This window comes from Tinamus guttatus, unplaced genomic scaffold (assembly GCF_059628265.1).
Source record: "Tinamus guttatus ecotype Peru unplaced genomic scaffold, ASM5962826v1 Tinamus_guttatus_pri_ptg000051l, whole genome shotgun sequence".
In the NCBI taxonomy this organism is placed as follows: Eukaryota; Metazoa; Chordata; class Aves; order Tinamiformes; family Tinamidae; genus Tinamus; species Tinamus guttatus.
The window spans coordinates 1,677,009-1,698,010 of record NW_028288585.1 but is presented as its reverse complement, the minus strand read 5'-3'; the positions used below and the strand labels follow the sequence as shown (position 1 = coordinate 1,698,010).

The following is a 21,002-nucleotide window of genomic DNA, read 5'->3' as shown; positions in this document are numbered from 1 at the left end:
CTCTCTAGTATAAATCCAGGATGATTCGATCCAGTAGTTCACCATTTAGTGATTTAGTTTGAATGCGCAGGTTGAGGAAATTGCAAGACATTACTAAAATCTGCTTGTAGGGTTTAAACATTAAAAGCTACTTACCACACTTGAGACCAAGGGGTCAGATACGGTCATTCCTACTGAGTCTTCACTTATGCAAAATCACCCGTGAGGTTGAGGTGATTTCAAATATGGTCTCCTCAAAGCATCAGAACTACATCAGAACAACATTTCAATGCTATGAAATCCAGCATATATAGTACTTTCTTTCTCTGAAGTGAGAGCTGAAAACAAGTCTACTGTATGCACAGACTTGAATCCATTAGCTATTACTTTACATCAGCGTTGGGAAACAGAAGAGCTACATGATTTTTCAATTCTCAGGCACAGAATGGTAGTCCATACTTTATAGATAAAAATAATGCTTATGGATATTTCTTTTAAAATGGAGTTGGTCTTTTATGCATGTACTGACTGAAGAACATGGACAGAAGATCACAGATCAGTTTATCTTTTGGAGAGAGAATTCTAAAAGGTTTGGTGGTAAATTATTTCCCTTGTCCTTTGCATTATGCCTGTGCTATAACTGAAAACAAATCAGTTGAAAAAATGGAACATAAGCAAAATAGTGACTAATTTTTGTATGTGGTTTTAAGTGAATGGGTGTAATCTTGGGAAAAGTCTTCGAATGGGTTTCTAAAATGCTTAAGTGCTTGTCTGCTCAGACAGACTGGTTCTTTTTAAGCCCTCTTGTGTCAGTTATAAAGTTACAGCCCTCAGCTCAGATGTATTTGTCAACAGATCTTAAGATAGTTAGACAAAGGTAGACAAAAGTTCTCCATTTTTATGAAACACAAAACCAGGCTAGCTTAAGCCACCTTCCAGCAGTATCCTCTTCTGTCTGTCTGCAAGACTTCAGATAATTTCAGATACTTTCAGTGAGATATATAGACTCAAATCCAGGCAGTTAAAGGTTAGATGCATAAATAAGATACTTAAGCAAGGACCACGGTTCCCTGAGGAGATAGACATACCTGTAAGACCAGAAGCCATCCACTCCATCTGAGCACTGAGTTGTTTTCTGGGGACGCCTCTTTCTTTCCACTGGTGACAGAGGAGCCCTAGGAGACCTTGCTGAAGGATACCATAGGGAATTGGAAAAATTAGGACAGTAACATCTTCATCTCGCACAGAGTTCCAGTTCCTGAGGTTACTTAGGAAAATGTGCCTGAAAAATCCATGAGTATATTGTACTGCTTCTCTAGATTTAAAATATTTTCACTGTATTATTTGTATCATATTTTAGGTTTATCACTAAGATGTAGCCTAGATACTTGATTTAAATCACCATTCTGCATTTCATTTTTATGCTCAGAAGAGACTACTAAATATACAGCAGAAAATACAGTAAAATAAATAAAATATAGTGCTAAATATGTAGTTTGTTCTGTTATGATTAAAAAGTTGTGTTTTAGTCCACAAGGTTGTAAATAGTAAGGCTATTAAACCTAATTGAATCCAACATAATCCACGTGTTAGGAAGAAAACAGATAACAGAGCAGATCAAAAATGAAAGGAACTGTTTTGTTTTTTGATTCTGCCTTTGTGGTTCTCAATAGTGGTTGCACAGCATTACTTCATCTTTTGATAAAGATATGCTGCATTGAATTGAAGATGAGCACATGGAAAACATTGCATACAAGAGCAGATCCACTAGCAGACCCAGCGTGAGCCAGACAAGGAACGTGAATGTGTGTTGGGCACTCAAAGGGTGGGAAGTGATGAGCCAAAGCCCTGCTGTGCCCTCTGCATGGTGCAGGGAGTTGAGTCCTCTCCAGTCTGCATTTCCTGGTGCTTTCCCCAGAATTACTGCACCACTATTAGTTTTTATCTTGCAATTATACAGTAAGCATCAGTTCTCATGTAAATAAAGTGCAGCTACGCCATTTGCAACCTCTCTTGACGTTGTTTTTTTATTTATTTATTTAAGATCAGAAATTATTAGGAACATAATAATGGGAATAGCTTTTACAGTGTTTAGGGGAAGTATCATCTTATCAGAGTAGCTTCAGATGTCATATGACCCATCTTAAGCTAAGAGCTGGCCCAGCTTCTGATTTCAGGGGTATAATTACATACTCACAAACCCTTCAAGCCACAGAAACACTGCAGGCCTAACTGTTTGCAACTGGACATCCAATAAAATACACTATATTAATGTACACCTAATTGTTCTTATTTGTCCCCTGCATTTTGTGGTGGGCTGTAGTCTTTTTGCTCATAAAACTGAACCAGCAGAATTAGAGGCCACTTAGGAATATACAGGCCATGAGTTTTTTTTCACATCATAAAAGAAAATGATTTCTTTTAAAGTTCATCTCCATCTCACTGTTGAAATACTAGAATATTGTGTTTTATGAAACCAGTCAGCAGGAACATATGAATTACCATTCAAAGAATTCAGTATTGCAAAAAGAAAAGATCATTTTCTGTATTTTGCACATTCCAGGAAAAAAGATACCCTTAGAAGAAAATGTGTCTAATCAAATACTTAAAAAGTGTACATAGAGACAGATTAAAAGTGAAGGCTGAAATGTCAGGTCTTTTTCATGTTCTTTCTTACTTCACTTTTTTATTCATTATGATAATTGGAGATGGATGTTTGGGGCAGAACTATAATATTAGTACTAGAAGGTATGTCCTGACTTCTGACTCTGCTCCATCTCCCTTTCCATTAGATGTCTAAGTGTAGGCATTGCCCTTTTTGATATGGAAAGGAGCTTTTCACTCAGGATCCCCTTTAAAGTCAGTGGAGAGAAATAATCACTTTTAGGCCACTTTTAGCCCTCTGCTTTAGAATGAAGCAAATTACATGGTCTCAGTGCTGGTCTCTCTACTGGCCCCATAAAGGCAGCCAAGATGAGTAGTTCAGACATAAACAGAAAAAAATGCAGATGCCCTAAATTTAGTCAAATGAATCCTGTAGTGTCACAAACTTTCTTCTAGTTTTTATATCAACATATTTTTATCACAGGAAGAATGCTTCTTTGGGAGCAATCAAATGCTTTACTATATAAGGAAGATTTTCAGCTTTCAGAAAGATAGCCATCTCAGAACACCATAATATTTACATACAAGTATACCCAGATAGGTATAAAATTAAGGATCTGCAGATCCCAAAGTGCAAGTCAGTGATTTTTTATTTGTTGTGTACCCAAAAGTGCTTATATGATTATAGGCACAGGCAGACATATTAGTACATCACTGAGTTTCTTAGGTGGAGTAATTGAACATCTGTCTAATCTGCTACACATCCCTCATATGCATGGATTCAAATTGGCTTTGCTACGTTGGCATCAAAGTGTCTTGGGAAGTGCTCCTTCAGTTCAAAGCGTTTGAGTTTTAATGAAGGAAACACTCTGAATACACTCTTTTGAAATGGTTTTTGTTTTAAAAACTTGCACTCAAGAGTGCTATGCTCATTAAAGCAAAATTACCTTAAAGAGAAGCAATGCATTCCTAGCCTTTTAGATTCAGAGAAAGGCTGGGAGATTTAAACCCAGAGGAAGAGATTGATCTGTGCAACCTATCTCCAAGATGAGGACTTCTCTACCCTTTATTGTGTTTAAAAAAAAAAAAAAAAGAGAAGTAGATCACCTGCTGCCTGACTATGTGAGGAGCCTTTGTGGAACAGGAATGGGTCATTTCAACGGAATGATTTATATAGCATGGGCAGAAATGGGAAACAGCAAAAGGAGACAAAGAGATGTAACTTTAATAAGAGAAAGTACATGCAAAGACAAGAAAAAGAAACATTTATTACAAAAAAAAGCATCTGCTGTAAAAGAGGTGGAAAAAGTATATATGTGGATTGAGTTGGTGTGCAGAACAGGAAAACAAGAGAAAAGAAGGAACCTTATGCAAGAGAATGTTACAGGATAATTTAGGAGGGAAGTAATATATACATTTTTTTCAGTACTCCCAATTTGAATAAAAGGACTTTTTCTAGGATGACATGCCATGAAAAGGACTGGGTTTTTCTTGCTAATTTTCTATTTCTCTTGTTTATTGTTCTATCCCAGTTTCTGCTTTGAAGTCCTTGTGTGGATAAAGACACCTCCTAGATAGGAGTAAGTTGAGTGTATGAACAAGATACTTTTGTATACTCGTTCACTGATACATTGAAGGAAAATCACTTGCAGAACATCTTAATCAAAGAGCAGATGTGGGACTTCAAGAAAAAAATACTATTACAGCTGAGGAAATACAGAGATACAGAAAAGACAACGAAGTGGAAAGAAAAATAAGAGGCATGGGTAGAGAGGAGAGAAAAGGAAGACAGAAATGACAAAAAAAAAAGAAAAAGAAGAAGAAAGATGACAGAAATGGAGAAGGCTTCAGATGAAAATGTTATAAATAGCAAAATAAAAGTATAAGAAAAAAAGTAAGGTCTTATAAAAAAATAAAGAACAGGAAAGGAGAGCAAAAATACATAGTTAGAGCGGTCAATCTTGTCGATAAACTACCAGAGGATCAGGCAGAAAAAATGCAAAATGTAGCATGAAGTCATTTTGATTTATGATATGGGATGTTAAAAAAAAAAAGCGAGAATAAAAATAGAGAAACAAGCACTGCAGGAATTTCCTCTTTATCATGTTTCCAGATTGCATTTATTTTCAGGCCTTCCATGTCGCAGATTGCTCTCCCTGCCATTCCTCACTTCATTCTTCAATAGGCTGCGGAGACAGTTCTCCTTGCCAATTTTGTGGCTCTCAGTGAGCTGCAGTCTAGCCCGATCACAACCCGCTCTTCCTTGTGGTTGAGTGAGTAGGTCTGAGACTCCTCTGGCTTCGGAAGCTGGTGCCGTTTGTTCTTGTGTAACGATTCAGGAGTGGGAGGGTAGCGTCAGGCAGAGCTGGTTCTCATAAGTGAAGATGCGAAGAATTTAAATTTTAGTCAGCATTGCAGAGCATAGCATGCATTTCAAACTTCATGTTGTACGTACGTAGCTATCTTAACAACATACGATCCCTAAGAAGCATATTTTCTATCGCTTGTCCACGTAAGAAACACTGTGTTTCCCCAGAAAGTTTTCAGGAACCCAAAACAAATGATTTTGGTCTGTTGAGTAAATACATATGCAGGGTATCTCATAAAAAAGGAGCACCATACCAGAATAATTTGCCAAGAATAACTTTGAATTGAGCTCTCTGAAATTATGCTTATACTATGTGTTGATGTGCTAAATTTGCTAGCAGATTTTCAGGACTTAAAATTCCCATATAATTTCCTAATCCTTTCCATGAAAATTTACTGCTTTGTATCTAGTTCATGTTACAGCATAACAGCCAACACAATCTTCTATTCTGAAACTAAGATTTTTTTTTCAGTTATACACACAAAAGGCATTTTAAATCAGAACTGTCTATTCACATTCTGCTTTTATACCTCTAAGGGCCAAAAGAGATTTTTCTTTAATTGCGTTCAGGGAAAAAGTCCTCCTCAGGCTAAGATCTTGTATGTCAAATCTAATCTCTGAGTGAATGATAAACTGCTGATAATAAGGGTCTATATTAATGGAAGCATGGTTATAGCTCTCACTATAATATGGTATCTCTGGTTTCAATTATACTTTGCACAATGTAATATATCTTCAGGAGTATCTCATGTAATTAATCAGGTAGTGATGTAATGCAGGCTCGAATAAGGAGAAAACCAGGCATTTTTCGTTTTACAGAGATGGAGATGGATTTTATTAGTCATTTGGTGAGAGCAGCTCTTTCCTGGTGCCAGCAGATTAGTGCATGCTGGTGTATAGAAATTATTCTTCGATGTTCTATTTTTGTCCCCCAGTGAGCAGAGTTTAAAGTTGCTCTGGAATTACACAGAGAAGCTGTACATGATTAGGATGAAGTAAAATTGATTTTAAATGAATTACTGCTGCAGATCTCTTTTCACAGTTTCACTTTGGTCCTGGCATGAAGGCATTTTTTGCCTTAATATGGATTTTATCAATCAAGGTCAGACAGTGATAGAAATTAGAGATGGAAAAAAATCCTCTCAGGTAATCTTCTCCACTATGGAAGATATATTTCTACAATATGTTTCTTCACTGCATTGTGCAACTTCACTTTCAAGACTGCAGTGAAGAGCTCCCACTCTTTCTTTAGCACATCATTCTATGATCACATAAACTTCATTTATTTCTCACACCTTCCCTGAAATTTCCTTTATTTTTTGTAAAGATAAAGTTTTCCAAATTTTTCTCACACCTGCTTTGTTTATCACTGTTTATGTCCTTCTAAGGTTTCTGAACCAGCTTCTGTGTCTGTTTATTCCAGAGCCAAAGTTTAAACAAGCTGTGTATTACCCTTTTATCCTTTCCTCCTGAGCCAGTGTTATTAAACCTTTAAACGCACTTTTTGCTGCTCTCATCTGAAATTTCTCTGGTTTACAGGCATGGCTCTGCATCTGACAGTTCAGAGCACAAATGCAGGACTCTCCTTGGAGTTGTTCAGACAGAGCTATTCATATCCCTGCTCACTTAAAGAGAGGCTTGACCTTTTTTCTTTTTGTAGCATTTGGAAATGTGCATTGATACCCAGCTCGCTATTTACCAACACTCCTCGGTCTTTTCAAATTATCCCAGATAGCTCCCTTCCACAAAATAACTGCATGTATGTTAAGTCTTTTAGACAGTCCCTTTTTAGTTACACTTGCAGTTCCAGCATTAAACCTTTTCATCTTGGAAAAAAAAAAGGATGACAGAGTAGTAAATAAGGAACAATTACTCATATTTCCTATAATATAAAAACCAGCAGCATGAAATTAAATGGCAGTCGGCTAAACAACATGAAGCCCTTTGTCATATTTTGCATATTTAAATTGTGGAAATCACTACCTCAGCATATTCTGCATGTCAAAACTATGAATAAGTATGAAACATGGTTAGACTAATGGAATAAGTAATGGATTAATGTAAAGAAAAAGTGTTACTAAGCTCAACAATGTAAGCTCCTCCCATGGAAATTCCCAAACTACAAGTGTAGAACTAGTGGATGCTGGGAGGTACTGCAAGAGAAATCACTTTGTACTTGTCTTTTGTATATCACTCCTTAAGCATCACTAGAGACCTGCTCAGATACAAAATACTGAGTGAGATGAACCTTTGATCTGATCCTTTATGGTTATGTGTTTGTTAAATTCTATCAGCATTAATAATTCAACTGCATCTTCCACTGCTCCTTGAAAAAACACCAGCTTTCTGTCTCATTTGCGAATTGGGTAAAATACTTCTCAAATTTTGCAGGTGGGCACACCAGTGTAACCAATTCACCAACTCGTTTGATACAAGACAGTTTTTTTTTTTTTTTTTTTTTACCTTTACTCCACTTTATTCCTCTTCTGGGTTTCATTAATTTAAGTTGTAGAATAAGCCAGGGCTAGATTTCTCGAAGCATTTAGGTATGTGCAGAAAACACCATTTTTCTCAGGCAAAAGAGAATCAACAAGTAAACTTCATTTAAGAAAAAAAAAGTGTTTATACAATCATTGTTTAAGAAGTGGTTTGCATGTTTTAGGCTTGGTCTGTATTATATGAAAACTACACTGCTTCCAAATACAATAAAAGGGAAATGACCCCATGCCTATCAGTCAAGGTCAAGATTCCCACTGACTTCATGCCTCTGAACATGTTCCCTCTCCCAGAAATATCATTTGAGTCCTTCCAGGGCAATGATACAGCAGCAAGAAGGACCTGATCTTGCACCCACTGGTGTCACTGGCAGCATTGCAAACAACTTTCAGGGGTCCAGGTTCACATTCATAACCAGCGTCTTTTATGTTTTAGAAACTTACAGGTTTCTCTGCTTCTGTTTTGACCTATGGCAGTTTTTTTTTTCTTTCTTTATGTCTTCAGTGGAATAGGCACTGACAGGGCCTGTGCTTTATTTCACCACATGCAGCCATGGAAAAAAAAAAAAAAAAAAAAACCACCACCACTGCAAGCACAGAACAGATGTTCTTTACTATACAGGTTTAAAATAAGTGTGTTTGTGATGATGGATTCTTGTTGAGCCTAGAAAAATCCTCACTGAGATAAATGTGTTCTATGACCTGGTTGGTCACAACTGGTGTAATCTAAAGGCTATAGTGACATCTTCCTGACAACAGCACTGTTAGGTATGTTGCAGTTTGCTAGATGTTTCTTCTTACCATGTAAAAAGCATTAGAGATGTCTAAGCATTAAGACACCTTTCAGGCAAAATTAAGGCAAAATACAAAATATTTCCATTTCCTAAATCACAATATTTAGCAAAGCACACATCTCTTTCTAAAATATTTCATGTGTTCATTTAGGATTCTTAGTCAAGTAGCTCAGTGGAATCAGGTTTATTATTGAACTGTAGGTTAAAAATAGCTTCTTCAAGCAGTTTTTCAAAGCTGTTCCTGCAAACTTCACCTCATTATCTGCTGTGTAAGTTTCTTCTTTTGTAACCACTGCGCCTTAACAGGGGTAAATGTGCTCTGTTTTGATCGTAACTTGAAAATAAATCCTTGGTTAGATATATGTAGATTTTTTTAGGTGTTAGCTTACTATGGAATGATAAAAGACCTGTCACAAAGGTGTACTTGTTCTTGGTCCTCTTCATATGAATGGGAAGTAAGTACTTGGTTATCTGCAAGAATTTTGGGCATAATCTTACTGTTTCTTTCTTACTGCCAAAAACTTTTCTTTTTTTTTTCAAGTTTCTGTGCTACTTATTTTCGAAGGGTTGGTTGCACTGCTTTTAAATTTCCTTTTTAAAGTATGTTCTATTAAATCAATCTATGCTGAGTAAAGAGAGCTTCTCCAGAGGTTGTTCTTTTTTTACTATTCCCTAGACCTTTTTTTTAGTGTGTCTCCTAACACTTTAGACATTAGAGCGCATACAGAGTGCGACATTGGTCCTCTTCCCATTATTATAAATCGAAGCAAGTCAAAATTTTCCTGGGCAGTATGTCACAAAATGATCACAAAGGCTCAGACTCGAAATATTTCCTGCTTTCAGCTACAGAAAGACTGTTGTAAAATTACTTCTTTAATTAGCCATAAAAAAAGTAGCTTACTAAAACCTGGATATTTGTTACATTAAATAAAATCAAAGTCTAATGAAGCCAGGAATATTATTCATCTTGATTTCCACTTGTTTGTATTGTGTCGCACAGAGGAAGTGAGGTGCATTTTGAAAAGGCTTGTTCACTATGACTTAAGCTGTCCTATCCTATAGGAGAAGGAGAAAACATCTGGGAGAAGCATTTGGGATAATAAATTTGCACCTCATCCATAACAAATTACCCATGCAACAAAGAACTTGCCTAACATTTATTAATTAGATGCCTCTATACTGAGGCATATAGTGCTGTTCACCTATCCATCTAGTTAACCAGGAGCCAATGATATATTCCCGTTTCTGACCTTCAGTTCATGACTGACATGACTGACAAAGCATATTATGCATAATGAAGAATTAGCTTATCTGCTTGCCAAGAAAGCAATTTAACCAAATACACTCACTGCTCTTCCATAACCAGTCACCCACTATTGCATGTACTTCAGCAGTTGTGATATGAGTAAGAATACAAGAACTACATTTTCACACCATAGGAAGGAAGGCAACACAGAAGGAAGCCCCAATGATCAATTAAATTGTAGCACCTCTTTTCCCTTCTGGAGGTACTTTTCCCTTCCTTTAACTCTTCTCCCCCAAAGGAAACTAGTTTCTGCATCTTTTCTTTCCACTCATATGTTTCTTCCACTCTTTTTTTCTGCTCCTCCTACCACTATTTTCTGCATTGCCTTGGTCTATTGCATGCCATTTAATTTCCAGCCTTAAAAGGAAAAAAATATTTTTATCTCTTCCTTAAAATATTTCTGCTTCTTTCTGATGTAATTTGACTTCATAATTGGGTTCTTTTTGAATCTGTAAAAAATTCTGTGCTAAATTATTTAGGACATGTGTCTAAGCAATCAAGCGCTTATTTCCACTGCTAAAGAATTCTTTATTTATATCAGATGCTTTGAATCAGATTTGTCATAAGTGTAAAACAAATTAATTGCTTTCTCCATCCAGATTGTCATTGCAAACAAACAAGCTGAAGCCTCTATGGAAAATATGGATGGCTTGAGCTTGATTTTGCTATCAGCTACCACATTAAAATCAATAGAGTTGTACCAACGTAAGTCTGATGTAGGGAAGTCATTTCTGTATATCTATACATAAAAATAGATGTGAAAAGAGTGTAAAGATGATGGTGATTTGCCAATACCAAGAGAGTATAGAAATAGATGTATTTTATATACCAAAAGGTGCAGTTGCTTACAAATAGCATAAATATTATGAATCCCAGTGAAATGCACTCTGTTTTCATTTCAGATAAAAGAATATGATTCCGGTCTAATAAACTATATGCAAAGTCAGAGCTTAATCTTAAATTATCAGGATAAAATCTACAAACTCTCACAGAATACCTAATGTATATCTGATAGGAAAACAAGAATGTTATTTACACTCATTAATATGATTTGATGAATAGTCCCCTTGTTAATACAACCTCTTTTTTCTTTCTTTTTTACTGCTTAATAGAGAAGAAAATCACGTTATTCGGACCTTGACTTTGAAGTAAGTTTTACTGGATTATTCTGGGTTATTAAAAATATTTTCATAAACGTAAATGCGAAGTGTTCGTTTTAACAGATTTTAGCTTTCTGACATAGAAGATGGCATAGGAATGTTCAACTGATACTGTACAAAACATGTGAGAGATTCATTGAAAATACTTTGGTGCAACTTGCTTGTAAAAATATCCTGAGATCAACTATCATATTGTAATAGTATGGCATCATGGTTTCACTTTTTAAATTCCCTCTTTTCATTTTCATATGCTTCTTCTTATTTTTTTTTTTTTTGGTAGCTAACTACTGAAAAGGTGTGACACTTACATAGGACAGGCCACATAATCACAGAACCTTGCTTTGTTTGAGAGTTTCTCAATCATTTGTCCTATTTCTCTCTTTCTTCAAGACTAATTTACTGGTATATAAGTTTCCCATTCACATGAATGTCTCAAATCTTGAATGATCGAGTTTTGAATTTGTCGAAGTTCATGGATCATATGCTATTTAAAAAAACCAGATTTGTTTTAGATACTGCAAGATGGACATCCAAAAATTCAGACTTAGTCCCTACTGCACTAATAGGTTTGGTTGGGTTAGTCAATAACAGTTTTGATCCAGCTCTGTCCCTGTGAAACATTTTAGGGCTTTGTTTATTTGATCTTTTTCTCATTTTCTCTAAATATCTCTACTCTTTACCAAAAGCAATATATAGCAGTCAATTTTCAAGAGAATCTTAATAATTTATAGATTCTTTTTGCATAAGTTGTCTTTATGCATGTTAATAGTTTGATATAATTCATCACGTGCATTTCCAGAGAAGTCGACTCTATTTTTATTGAACCAATGCACCTGGAACTAAACTTTAACAGCCAGTGAGCATTGTATATCAAACATAACTCAGAAAAATAATTCTCTGTGTTTTACTGTGGAAACACAAGCATTTATTATTATTATTTCATCTGTAAGTACATCTGCTTGCAGATTTCAGATTCTAGTCTGTATTTATTGCTGTGTCAATACAGAAACAAGAGGCAGGACTAGAAAAATACAGTAATGGTCAAAGGAGCCTCACAGTGGGAGAAGGGATTGCTTTGATGACCTGCATTTGCTGATCTACATATCTTCAATGGTCATGATTTTGGTTTCTTGGAGGTTTATTATCGCTCGTTTATATCCTATGTTGTTCCCCACTTAGAACTGCAGCTCTCTTAAGTAGTTGTATAACCTTTCAAATACCAGACAAAGCACCAGATAAAGGAAAATAAAGTGAAGAGATTATGCTAAATATGCTTTAGGATAAATGCATAGAAAGGAAGAAGAATGTGAATCAATAACAAAATTCTGATGAAAAAGCAGTCCTAAAATTAAATGCAAACAGTATGAACAGAAGTTTTATAATTACAATGATATAAAGAATTCTGACTTTTCTGTTGGAAGGTAGGAATAATATCATGTTGTTCACTATGAGAATGCTCTCTATGGCAACAGATACTAAAGCATTCTTGCTATCGCACTCAAGAGATCATAATCCATCACCAAATAAACACCAACAATACTGTGCACATTCTGTTCTCAAGTATCAGGCCTTCTATTAAACATTTTCTTTTGACTCACATTTTATATAAGGGCATTATACCTTTTTCTTTTATTCTTTGCAACATCATGCAGCATTTCCTAATATTTTTAGAAATATTATTATAATTCAGGGAAAAAAAAAGTCTGTAAGAAAGAAACGATGGGGCCATGGAGATTGGAAAGGCCATTGGGAATCACCGCTGAAGAAATGATATCAGCAATGATACGGTGCCAGTTGCTGCTGTAGCTTTGAAGGAGTGAAGCACATTAACCCCATTTCATATCCCTGGCTTGGGGTTCCACTGGCTAAGTCCCTGGGCTTTCCTGTGTTCTTATACATAGCCTGTCTGTCTGAGGTATAGTAAGAAGTCAGACAGTGTTAATATAGGCACCCAAACCCCTGCACTCAGGGAGGCCTGATGGTGATGGGAGGTGAGGGGCTCTTCTGTGTCTGAAACACGGCTCAAGATGCCTCAGAGCAGCTTCGCAGCAAATTGGAACTGAGCTTGTGCTTGAGTGGTTGGCCATACTCCTTAAAATTAAACATTTCCTCTGCTCTGTCTGTGAGCCATGATAGTTGATGCCCTGCGAGACCATGTCCTGCCACAGTTCAGAGGATAATGTATGTAACTCTTAATACACAGTATGGACAAGACAGTGTCAGGTTGGATTGCCCTATCCTTTCAATATGAAGCTATCCCAGCAGACTCTGCACCCACAGTCTTACCTACATGTCTCTATGTCTGCCCGTATGTACAACACATATCTTCAGACAGTGTCTATCTTAGTAAATTATACACTTTAGGGAATATACCTGGGCAGCAACATGCAGGTATCTACAAATAATCTGTATTATTTCAGTCTAGACAAACCTGCTCTTTCCCAACAGTTCCTGGATGGAACTCCCTGCAAAGTTCCTTAGGATGCTAGATTGTACCATTTGCAATAGGCAATTTGGCCTCCTACTTTGGAGACAAGACAATCTAGCAGCATCCATGGAGAATATCCCATGCTAGGTGGTGCCAGAGAATGGTCTCAGACTTGTTGGATTTACTGCTGCAGAAGTAGCTATAGTTTCATGAGTAAAACAAATAAACAAACAAATAAACAAACCTATGCCAGTGGGCTGCAGTGCAACCCACCCTCCACCCCCCCAAATACAGAAGTGAATGAAAATCAAAAGATATGAAAAAAACCTCAAATCCAGCTGCTATGGAGTGTGAACACAGGCAGTCCTTAAATACACTTAAAAGACCCTCTGTCCCCATTATCTCCAATGTGAGTAGAAATGCAGTTGTAGTCTTGAGGGACTTTGCAAAGGATTGGATATTTTAAAAGTTTTGAGACTGTGCTAGGTAGCATTATAGCTATTTATGTCTCCAATCAGAAAGGGGAAAGAGATATAAGTGTCGTCCAAATTGGCCAGCCCTCATCATACAGATCTTATACCGGTTAAAGTGGGCCACGGTTAGAGTGCCTTTGAAATACTTTAACATTATATAATGGTTCATAAAGCATCCCCTTATGGAGAAGAAGGAAGACAGATGGAAACATACTGGGTTTAGTCTGTAGGCAGAAAGTATTACTGCTAAATAATACCGTCCACTATTAGATTTTGCAAAACAACTTTACAGTTTGTTTCTTGCTATTAACAGGGATTAGTTTAGCCTCTTTTTCATGTACTGCAGTACTCAAAACACAACTGAAATCTGTAAGTGTGGAAGTCTTGGATTGAAACTGCCTCTGGCTGTGATAACCCAAGATAAATGCTCTCCCTCCCCCAGTCCCAGCCATTACGTTCCATTTTTTCCTAATGTTGCACAGGTAGTTTTCTTATGAAGGTTTAGCACTAATATTTAGTTGTCAGATCAAATAAAAGTCATTCTAATTATGCTGAACAGAAATACAGATGCTGTGGAAATTCCCAGGGGAACTTTATAATATGTGTGCAGTGCCACTTACAAAGACATAGAGGAAAGTTAAACACAAATATGGGCATGCATTTTAAGATACAAGATCAAGATACAAGATCACGACTTATCTCTGAATTCTGTGAGAGAACCTAACTGCTGCATTCCTCTCCCACATACGCACCTTTTTTATACCAGGTGTTCATTTAATTTACTTTGGTAATAAATAATATCCATGAGAAGTAATTCAGAACAGCTCTCTATATTCTGCTCCCCAGGATTCAGCTTATCTTTGGCTCTTTTTTGAGCTCCATCCATTAGGAAGAAAAAAAAAAATACACAGGATGAGTGTGAATATCTGAAAGTCTTCTTTTACTTCCAGAGCTCTAGAGTCTCACCAGAAGTTATGCTAAATTATGCATAATTATTGGAACTGGCATCTTTCAGATTTTCAGCTGTGCTTGGCGTTCATTTTAACAATATTATGTGAAAATCCTTCTCTCCCTCACCTATATGCAACTGTCTCAAGAAGAGGGTGAGAAGAAAAAAAAAAAGCATGCCCACAGGGGAAAAATCTTCAGATCCTAAATTTGGCAACTGATCAGACCTACAACACTTTGAAAACTCAGCATACTTCCATTATAGGGCTGAGAAGGCATTTCCCCGTCTGTTCATCACCTTTAGCTGTTTCATATAAAATTAGAGCATCTTTACTTGTGACAACAGAGAAAAATCTTCAACACAAATTTAATGACATTACTGTTACTATCATTATTAAACATAAGATTAGCCAAGAACCTCTAGCAGAATATTTGTACTCGAGTTCAGCTAAAACCCTATAATAAAACCCTATAATAACAAAAAAAAAAAAGGAATTCAATATAGAATCCATTCTTCCTTGAAGCCCTCTTCTGGGAGTGGGTGCTCATCAGAGAAAGGCTTAGTCTTTTCAAAACACAATTTTCATGTTCTTTGTGAGAGGAGGTCGAAATGTGGAAGGGGCCTGGCCCGCTTTAGGGATGCAGGACACAAGAGTCATTGAGGTTGCAGGAAAGAACATGAGAAGACGTGTGAGTCTGTAACGTGGTGGCTAATTCAGGTGCTTTTGCGAGGGCATGCAGCGCAACAGAGTAAATCCCTCCCCACAGCTAATGGAAATACAGTTTCTAAGAGCAGCGTCGGCCTGTGTTATCCGCGCTCCTATTCTAACCTATGCTCCTACAGACATCCTAGTATATATTGGTCAAGATGCGTTAACATGTTCATCTAGGACTGATAAAGGTCTGTTTTCCACATTGCCCATTTAAGACAGAAAAAAAATGGATAATTAGTGGATAACCCCACTAATAACTTTATGGGTTAGTTCCTCATGATAGATGAAGGGATATGCAGTAGCACCTATCCTCTAACACTTTCTTTGCTTTTATATTTTAAAAGATAAGATGAGGCATTCTAATGAGTTAAAAAGTTGGCTAGAAATGGAAAATTAAAGTGGGAAGTTTAAGTTGCTGCCTCTTGCTAACAGTTCAGATTGTTCTTTGTCAGCAGTAAGGAGGACAGAGTGTCAGTGAGTAGGAATTATCCTAATATAGCCAGGAAAATACAAAGCACCTCTTAAATTTAATTTTTAAAAGCAGAATGACTGGTTTGCACATGTACCTATAGATCTTTGAGTTGCTTTATATTTTTTTCTGGCAGACTTCCACTGAAAGTGTTTAAATTCTCCTCCCACCTGCTTCTCCTCAGAAATAATGTAATGAACTGAGTATGATATTTGCATTATTCATATTTGCTATTTAACGAATTCTTGGGTACACGCTTCTGAAAAATATCAGAAAGCAGCATTCTCCATATTCCTATCTTACTATTAAAAAGTTTCCAGCTGGAGATCTTTGTTTTACAGTCAAATGCTATTTCTTGCTTTTAGGGACAGTATTTTAGCCCACTACATTTGTTTTATTCCTTGCAGCATGTTTCCTTATTTCAGCCAATAATAATCTCTGATGCAGAACCTTTCTAAGTTCTATGTATATGAAATTTGCTGCATACGCCTGTCTACCATAGCAGTAATATCTTAAAAGAATCCCTAGGAAGTCACTTAAGCGAGTCTTCCCTCATAAATTTAGATCAGCTATCTATAGTTAAATTATGATTTGCAAGGAGTTCCTCACTGAATCCTGCAAAATTGTTTCCCTTATTCACCCCACAACTTGTGTTAATAGGTCTTTAATTGCTTGCTATATCTCATGTCTTTTTTATGAAAAATGTTGCCAATTTCCAGTTCTCCGAAGTGAAACTAGTTCTCAAGGTACCCTGTGGCTATGTTAAAGATGATATGGTACCATGGATTATTTTCTACATATGGATGGCATTTTACCACTACAGCATAGTAGTAAAAATGCAAGAGAGCAGACAGGTTTCGTAACATTCAGAAGCATGGGGTACAAAAGAAAGATAGGTTAAAACTTGGATTGAAAAGCTGAAGGGCCAGCTACTCCACTTTAAAAGATACAGATCCTGGCTTGGTGGAGGGAGAGTCCCTTGCTGGGAAGGCACAGTCAGGCACTGTGCCCATAAGCTTGCATGGTTGTCCACTGCAGGGAAAAGCAGGTTTGATAGTCAGGAACACTGTACAGAGTTTGATGATATGTACCTTTCCTATTCAACATTCTTGGCTACTACCCTGGCCATAACTCAGGTCCAGACAGCAACAGAAGGTCTAGAAAAGCCAAGTTCAGACCAGCTGGTGGATGGAGCTGAAGCATTCTCAGTCCTTCCTGACTCCATCCACCCAGACCACAAAAACTGGAGAATGGCCTAGCAGTGAGCAGCCTCCAGCATTGCTTTGGAGGCCAGTCTAAGTCCATGTCTGAGAATGAACTTGTTTGGACACCAGTTAGATGGTAGGCTTGAGGGTCTAGTCTTGAAATCAGGCTTTGCTCCACATCTAGCTGCCAAGACACACATACAGCCTAAAGGTTCCTCCACTTATAAAAGCTGACTGGTGTCTCCACTTCTTGTGTACAAAAACCATATAACCATATAACTACCTCTTTTGGAAGGGTATGTGGTGTGGGGGAGGTAAAACAGAAAAAAAACAACCAACCAAATAACCAACTGGATATGTGTATTAACTGCCATTTAAACTGCATTTTGTGATGATCTAAATGACAAAAAAAAAAAAATCAACTTATGTAGCTTCTTCCCCTTTGGCCCAGGATTCTTGAAATTAGTGCTGATACAGAAATTACTCTTATTGTTGCCCTGAAACATAATACAGTTGCATCCTTGTTGAAATTAAAATGTCTTCCACACTGACAGAAATGCTAAAAAATACTCCTAATGGACAAAAATGCATCAAAAAAAAATCCTTCTGAGAAGCTACCATCACTTTCAAAATACTTCTGAGCTAGCACAAAAAGAGCATCTCTTGATTTCAGGCTCAATAAACACAGGGTAAAAACAGTCATTTATGTACAGGAAGTGCATTAAACAGAGCAGAGAGAAGGCTCAGTGCAATTCATTTCCATTGACTGAGTCTATAGGGAAAAGATGGCCCTGCCAAATTCAATTTACTTTATTATGTTGCAGGAAATAATGGTTCTCTTAAAAAAAGCCCAGATTCAATTATAAGTATAAGTAATTATGTTCCATTTTGCAGAAGGTCATGCATACAAGGAAGAGGCACATGGAATTGTTTCAAGAGTTAAATCAGAAATTTCAGACTCTGGACAGATTTCGGGACATACCAAAACCAGGCAGTATGGTAAGTTTTCCTTCCTAGGTATTTCAAATATACTGGTTCCATAATATTAACAATAAAACAAGACTGATTTGAATTAAATATTATTTCCTGAGTAGACCTCAGTCTCTATTACTTTTAGATAACCTCAGAACTGAGAACAAAAGATATTTTCAGTAATCTAACCTATGACAAGACTCATTAGATTTTACAACTAGACCATAACTAATTCACTGACATCATTATAGATGACAAGTAATTGAACTGTAGGGAACATATTTAAAATCTATATGTGTCCACCAAATCTAAAGAACTATATAAAGAAAGCATCTCACTAGTGTAATTTGGCCAGTGGGGCTTTTCTTCTAGCTGGGTAACCAGATATTAAATTAGTTAATAAGTCCGGCTGTAAATAAGTCCAGCTAAATTCACCTAAAAGTGAGATGGGCCAGAAATGGCACACAGAGTCTCTGTAATGCTGTATCTTTTCTTTCATAGATTTATAGATATTTACCATTGAAAAAGCAAAAATTAAATCATCTTGAGTTGATTCTGCTGTAATCATAATTCAAATTTATACACACACATTCATACGCACATGCATAGCATCCTGACTACATCTGATAATGAGAGCAAGGAAATAGTTGATTCTATCTAATTAAAACAGCAAATTTAGTGTGATATATTTTTAGCAGTAATATTATGATTAGTAATAATTTTATACATAATTTTATAATATGAAAACTGTATATTAAATGCAACTCATCTAGAATTATTTCATTCTATAACTTCTACTGAAAAGATGCTCTCACACATGAAGACCAATCAGTAAGAAGATGTGAGGTCAATGGATTTACCTGTTTTAAGTTAGCAGAAATCTGATCCTGGTTCTTGGATGGGTTAGATGAGTCTTGGTTGTATTTTTGTTTGTGTGTTATTTTGCACCCAGTTCTCATTCACAGACTGTGGGATTTGCTATCTATGTTGAAATGCATTCAAAAATCTCAAAGAACAACTCAGTGGAAGAAATGTATTTTCCTGTGTTTTACATCAGGACTACATTTTTGAAGGGTAAAAAGCAGCCTAGAGAAATGTTCTATCTGTAAGACAATGTGAGAATAATCCAGAAACCTAAAAATAGGCATCTCAGGCTATTTTAGATACCTTAAAGTAGCTTACTCTGTAGCACAGTGCAGGCAGTGATGACACAGGACTTATGGGAAAACTGCATGAAATATAGTAATCAACCTGGCTGCATATTAAAAGGCATCTAAAATGACACAAAAAAAAAGCTTAGGTTTGGTAACTGAATCCCACCCAATGTGTGGGACACAGAAATCACTGAGGAACTTGGTCTTACTACATACTACCATATAAAAACATAGTGCTTAAGAAGATTCATGGACAGTGTGAAATACCCAACTTTAGGCCTGCGAGCTCCTTAACCTGTAAAGCAATGTGACTCTGAGGCTCTCACAGACTTTCCAAGGACGAGGTTTTTCTCCTTCTGCCATGTGCAGCAACCTGTCCTAATTTAAAAATCAAGCTGGCAATCTCTATTTCAAACCACTCCGCATTTCCAGGTAACAAGCTCTAGGTAATTTCCTTCCTTTCTCTTCCCTTCTCTCCCCTCTTCTCTGATTTTCTACACAACTGTTACTCAAAAGATGGCTCTTGTTGCTGGATCGCATGGGCATTCCTCACTGAAACCAGCTTTTGTGGAAGAGGTTTGGCTGGCAGCTCAGGTGAGGAGGCTGCCAACATACTGATGGCTTGTGGAGAAAGCCAGTCAAGACACTGCTGAACACAGGCCAGCCTGGCTCCCTGCAAAGTCATTTCCTCTCCCTGGCTTCTGTGCCTCAGGAGGGCGCATTAGTGATCAGCTTTATAAACAGAAAACACATTATTTCATCCTTGCAATTTTTAATTCCTCTTCTTTGGTTTTCAGGAGAACTCAGCGACAGGCAAGGCTCCATGGGAGAGTTTCAAAAATACGGGCGACTACCAACACTATACAACGATAAATGTATTAGACACAGAGGCAAAAGACGCCTTAGAACTAAGACCAGCAGAATGGGAGAAGTGTCTGAACTTGCCTTTAGATGTGCAAGAAGGTGACTTTCAAACAGAAGTTTAACAAAAACAAACAAACTGAGCAAAGAAACAGAATTAATTAATTGCACTGACAATAAAGAGACTCTGGGAATCCTGACGCTCCTATCTGAACATTGTGACTTCTTTATGTCAGGCTCTTCCTGTGCCAAATGTCAGTGGTTTTTTTTCGTACAGTATTTTCCCGCTAGCATGGCTAGTGGAGAACCAGGTGTACAATTCTTACCATCGTGTGTTGTAAGTACCCGTGGAATGGATTTGTAAGGTAATCTTTATAGATAAACCTCAAGCAACGATTCATGTTGTAACAGCTTCATTTGGTTTAGTTTTCAAAAAACTTCACCATGAAGCACAATGTATATATTTATGCAGTTTTTAAAGTTTATAACAGTCTGTTTGGCCATTACTACACTTTTTACTTTATAATATAAAAGCAAAGTTTTTGTCATTAAATGAATGTCTGTTGAGCTACATTCTTCATTGCTTTAAATGCAATAAAGTAATAATCTCACTTTTATATGAATAATATATTTCACATCTTTATTATTGCAGTTTTCTCTGGAAAGCTCAGAGTAGCTTTCTCTGCTGCAGCTGTGTATAAAATATTTAAAATGTTGTATGGTGTAAATAAACCTTTGTCTACATATCAGTTTCTTAGTGCATTTTATTCTGGATTTGCTGGTCTTAAAGTTGCATATTTATAAAGGTTTCTTTAAAACAAACATGTTGAATATCTATTCAGAGTTTTAATAGCATATTGTTGCAGCTCCTCAAAGGAGTTTCTCAAGTGTAATAGTAGATTTGTACAGCCATTCTGCATTTTCTTAGATATTCTTTTGTGGCAATGTACCATATTAACTGGACTTGTCAGAATACTATTACAATTGTTATATTATGTAAGTTTTTTGTTTGTCTTGTTGCAAAGAAGCAATTAAGAGAAAATAGGCAAGTTCCAAAGCACTACACCCCACAG

General features: G+C 36.7%; 1 protein-coding gene across 5 annotated transcripts in view; it reads left to right on the top strand.

The window, feature by feature from the left end:
* ADGRB3 (adhesion G protein-coupled receptor B3) overlaps positions 1-20,304 on the top strand; it is a 416,394-nt gene extending 396,090 nt beyond the window's left edge. For 4 of the 5 annotated variants that reach the window (XM_010216525.2, XM_088539906.1, XM_088539904.1 and 1 more), the window contains 3 exons: positions 10,659-10,694; positions 17,837-17,941; positions 19,866-20,304. In XM_010216525.2, coding sequence (XP_010214827.1) covers positions 10,659-10,694; positions 17,837-17,941; positions 19,866-20,054 — 330 coding nt within the window. In that variant the 3' untranslated portion in view covers positions 20,055-20,304. The remainder of the gene's footprint in view (positions 1-10,658; positions 10,695-17,836; positions 17,942-19,865) is intronic. The other variant, XM_088539905.1, reaches the window with a different exon arrangement.
* The last annotated feature ends 698 nt before the right edge of the window (positions 20,305-21,002 follow it).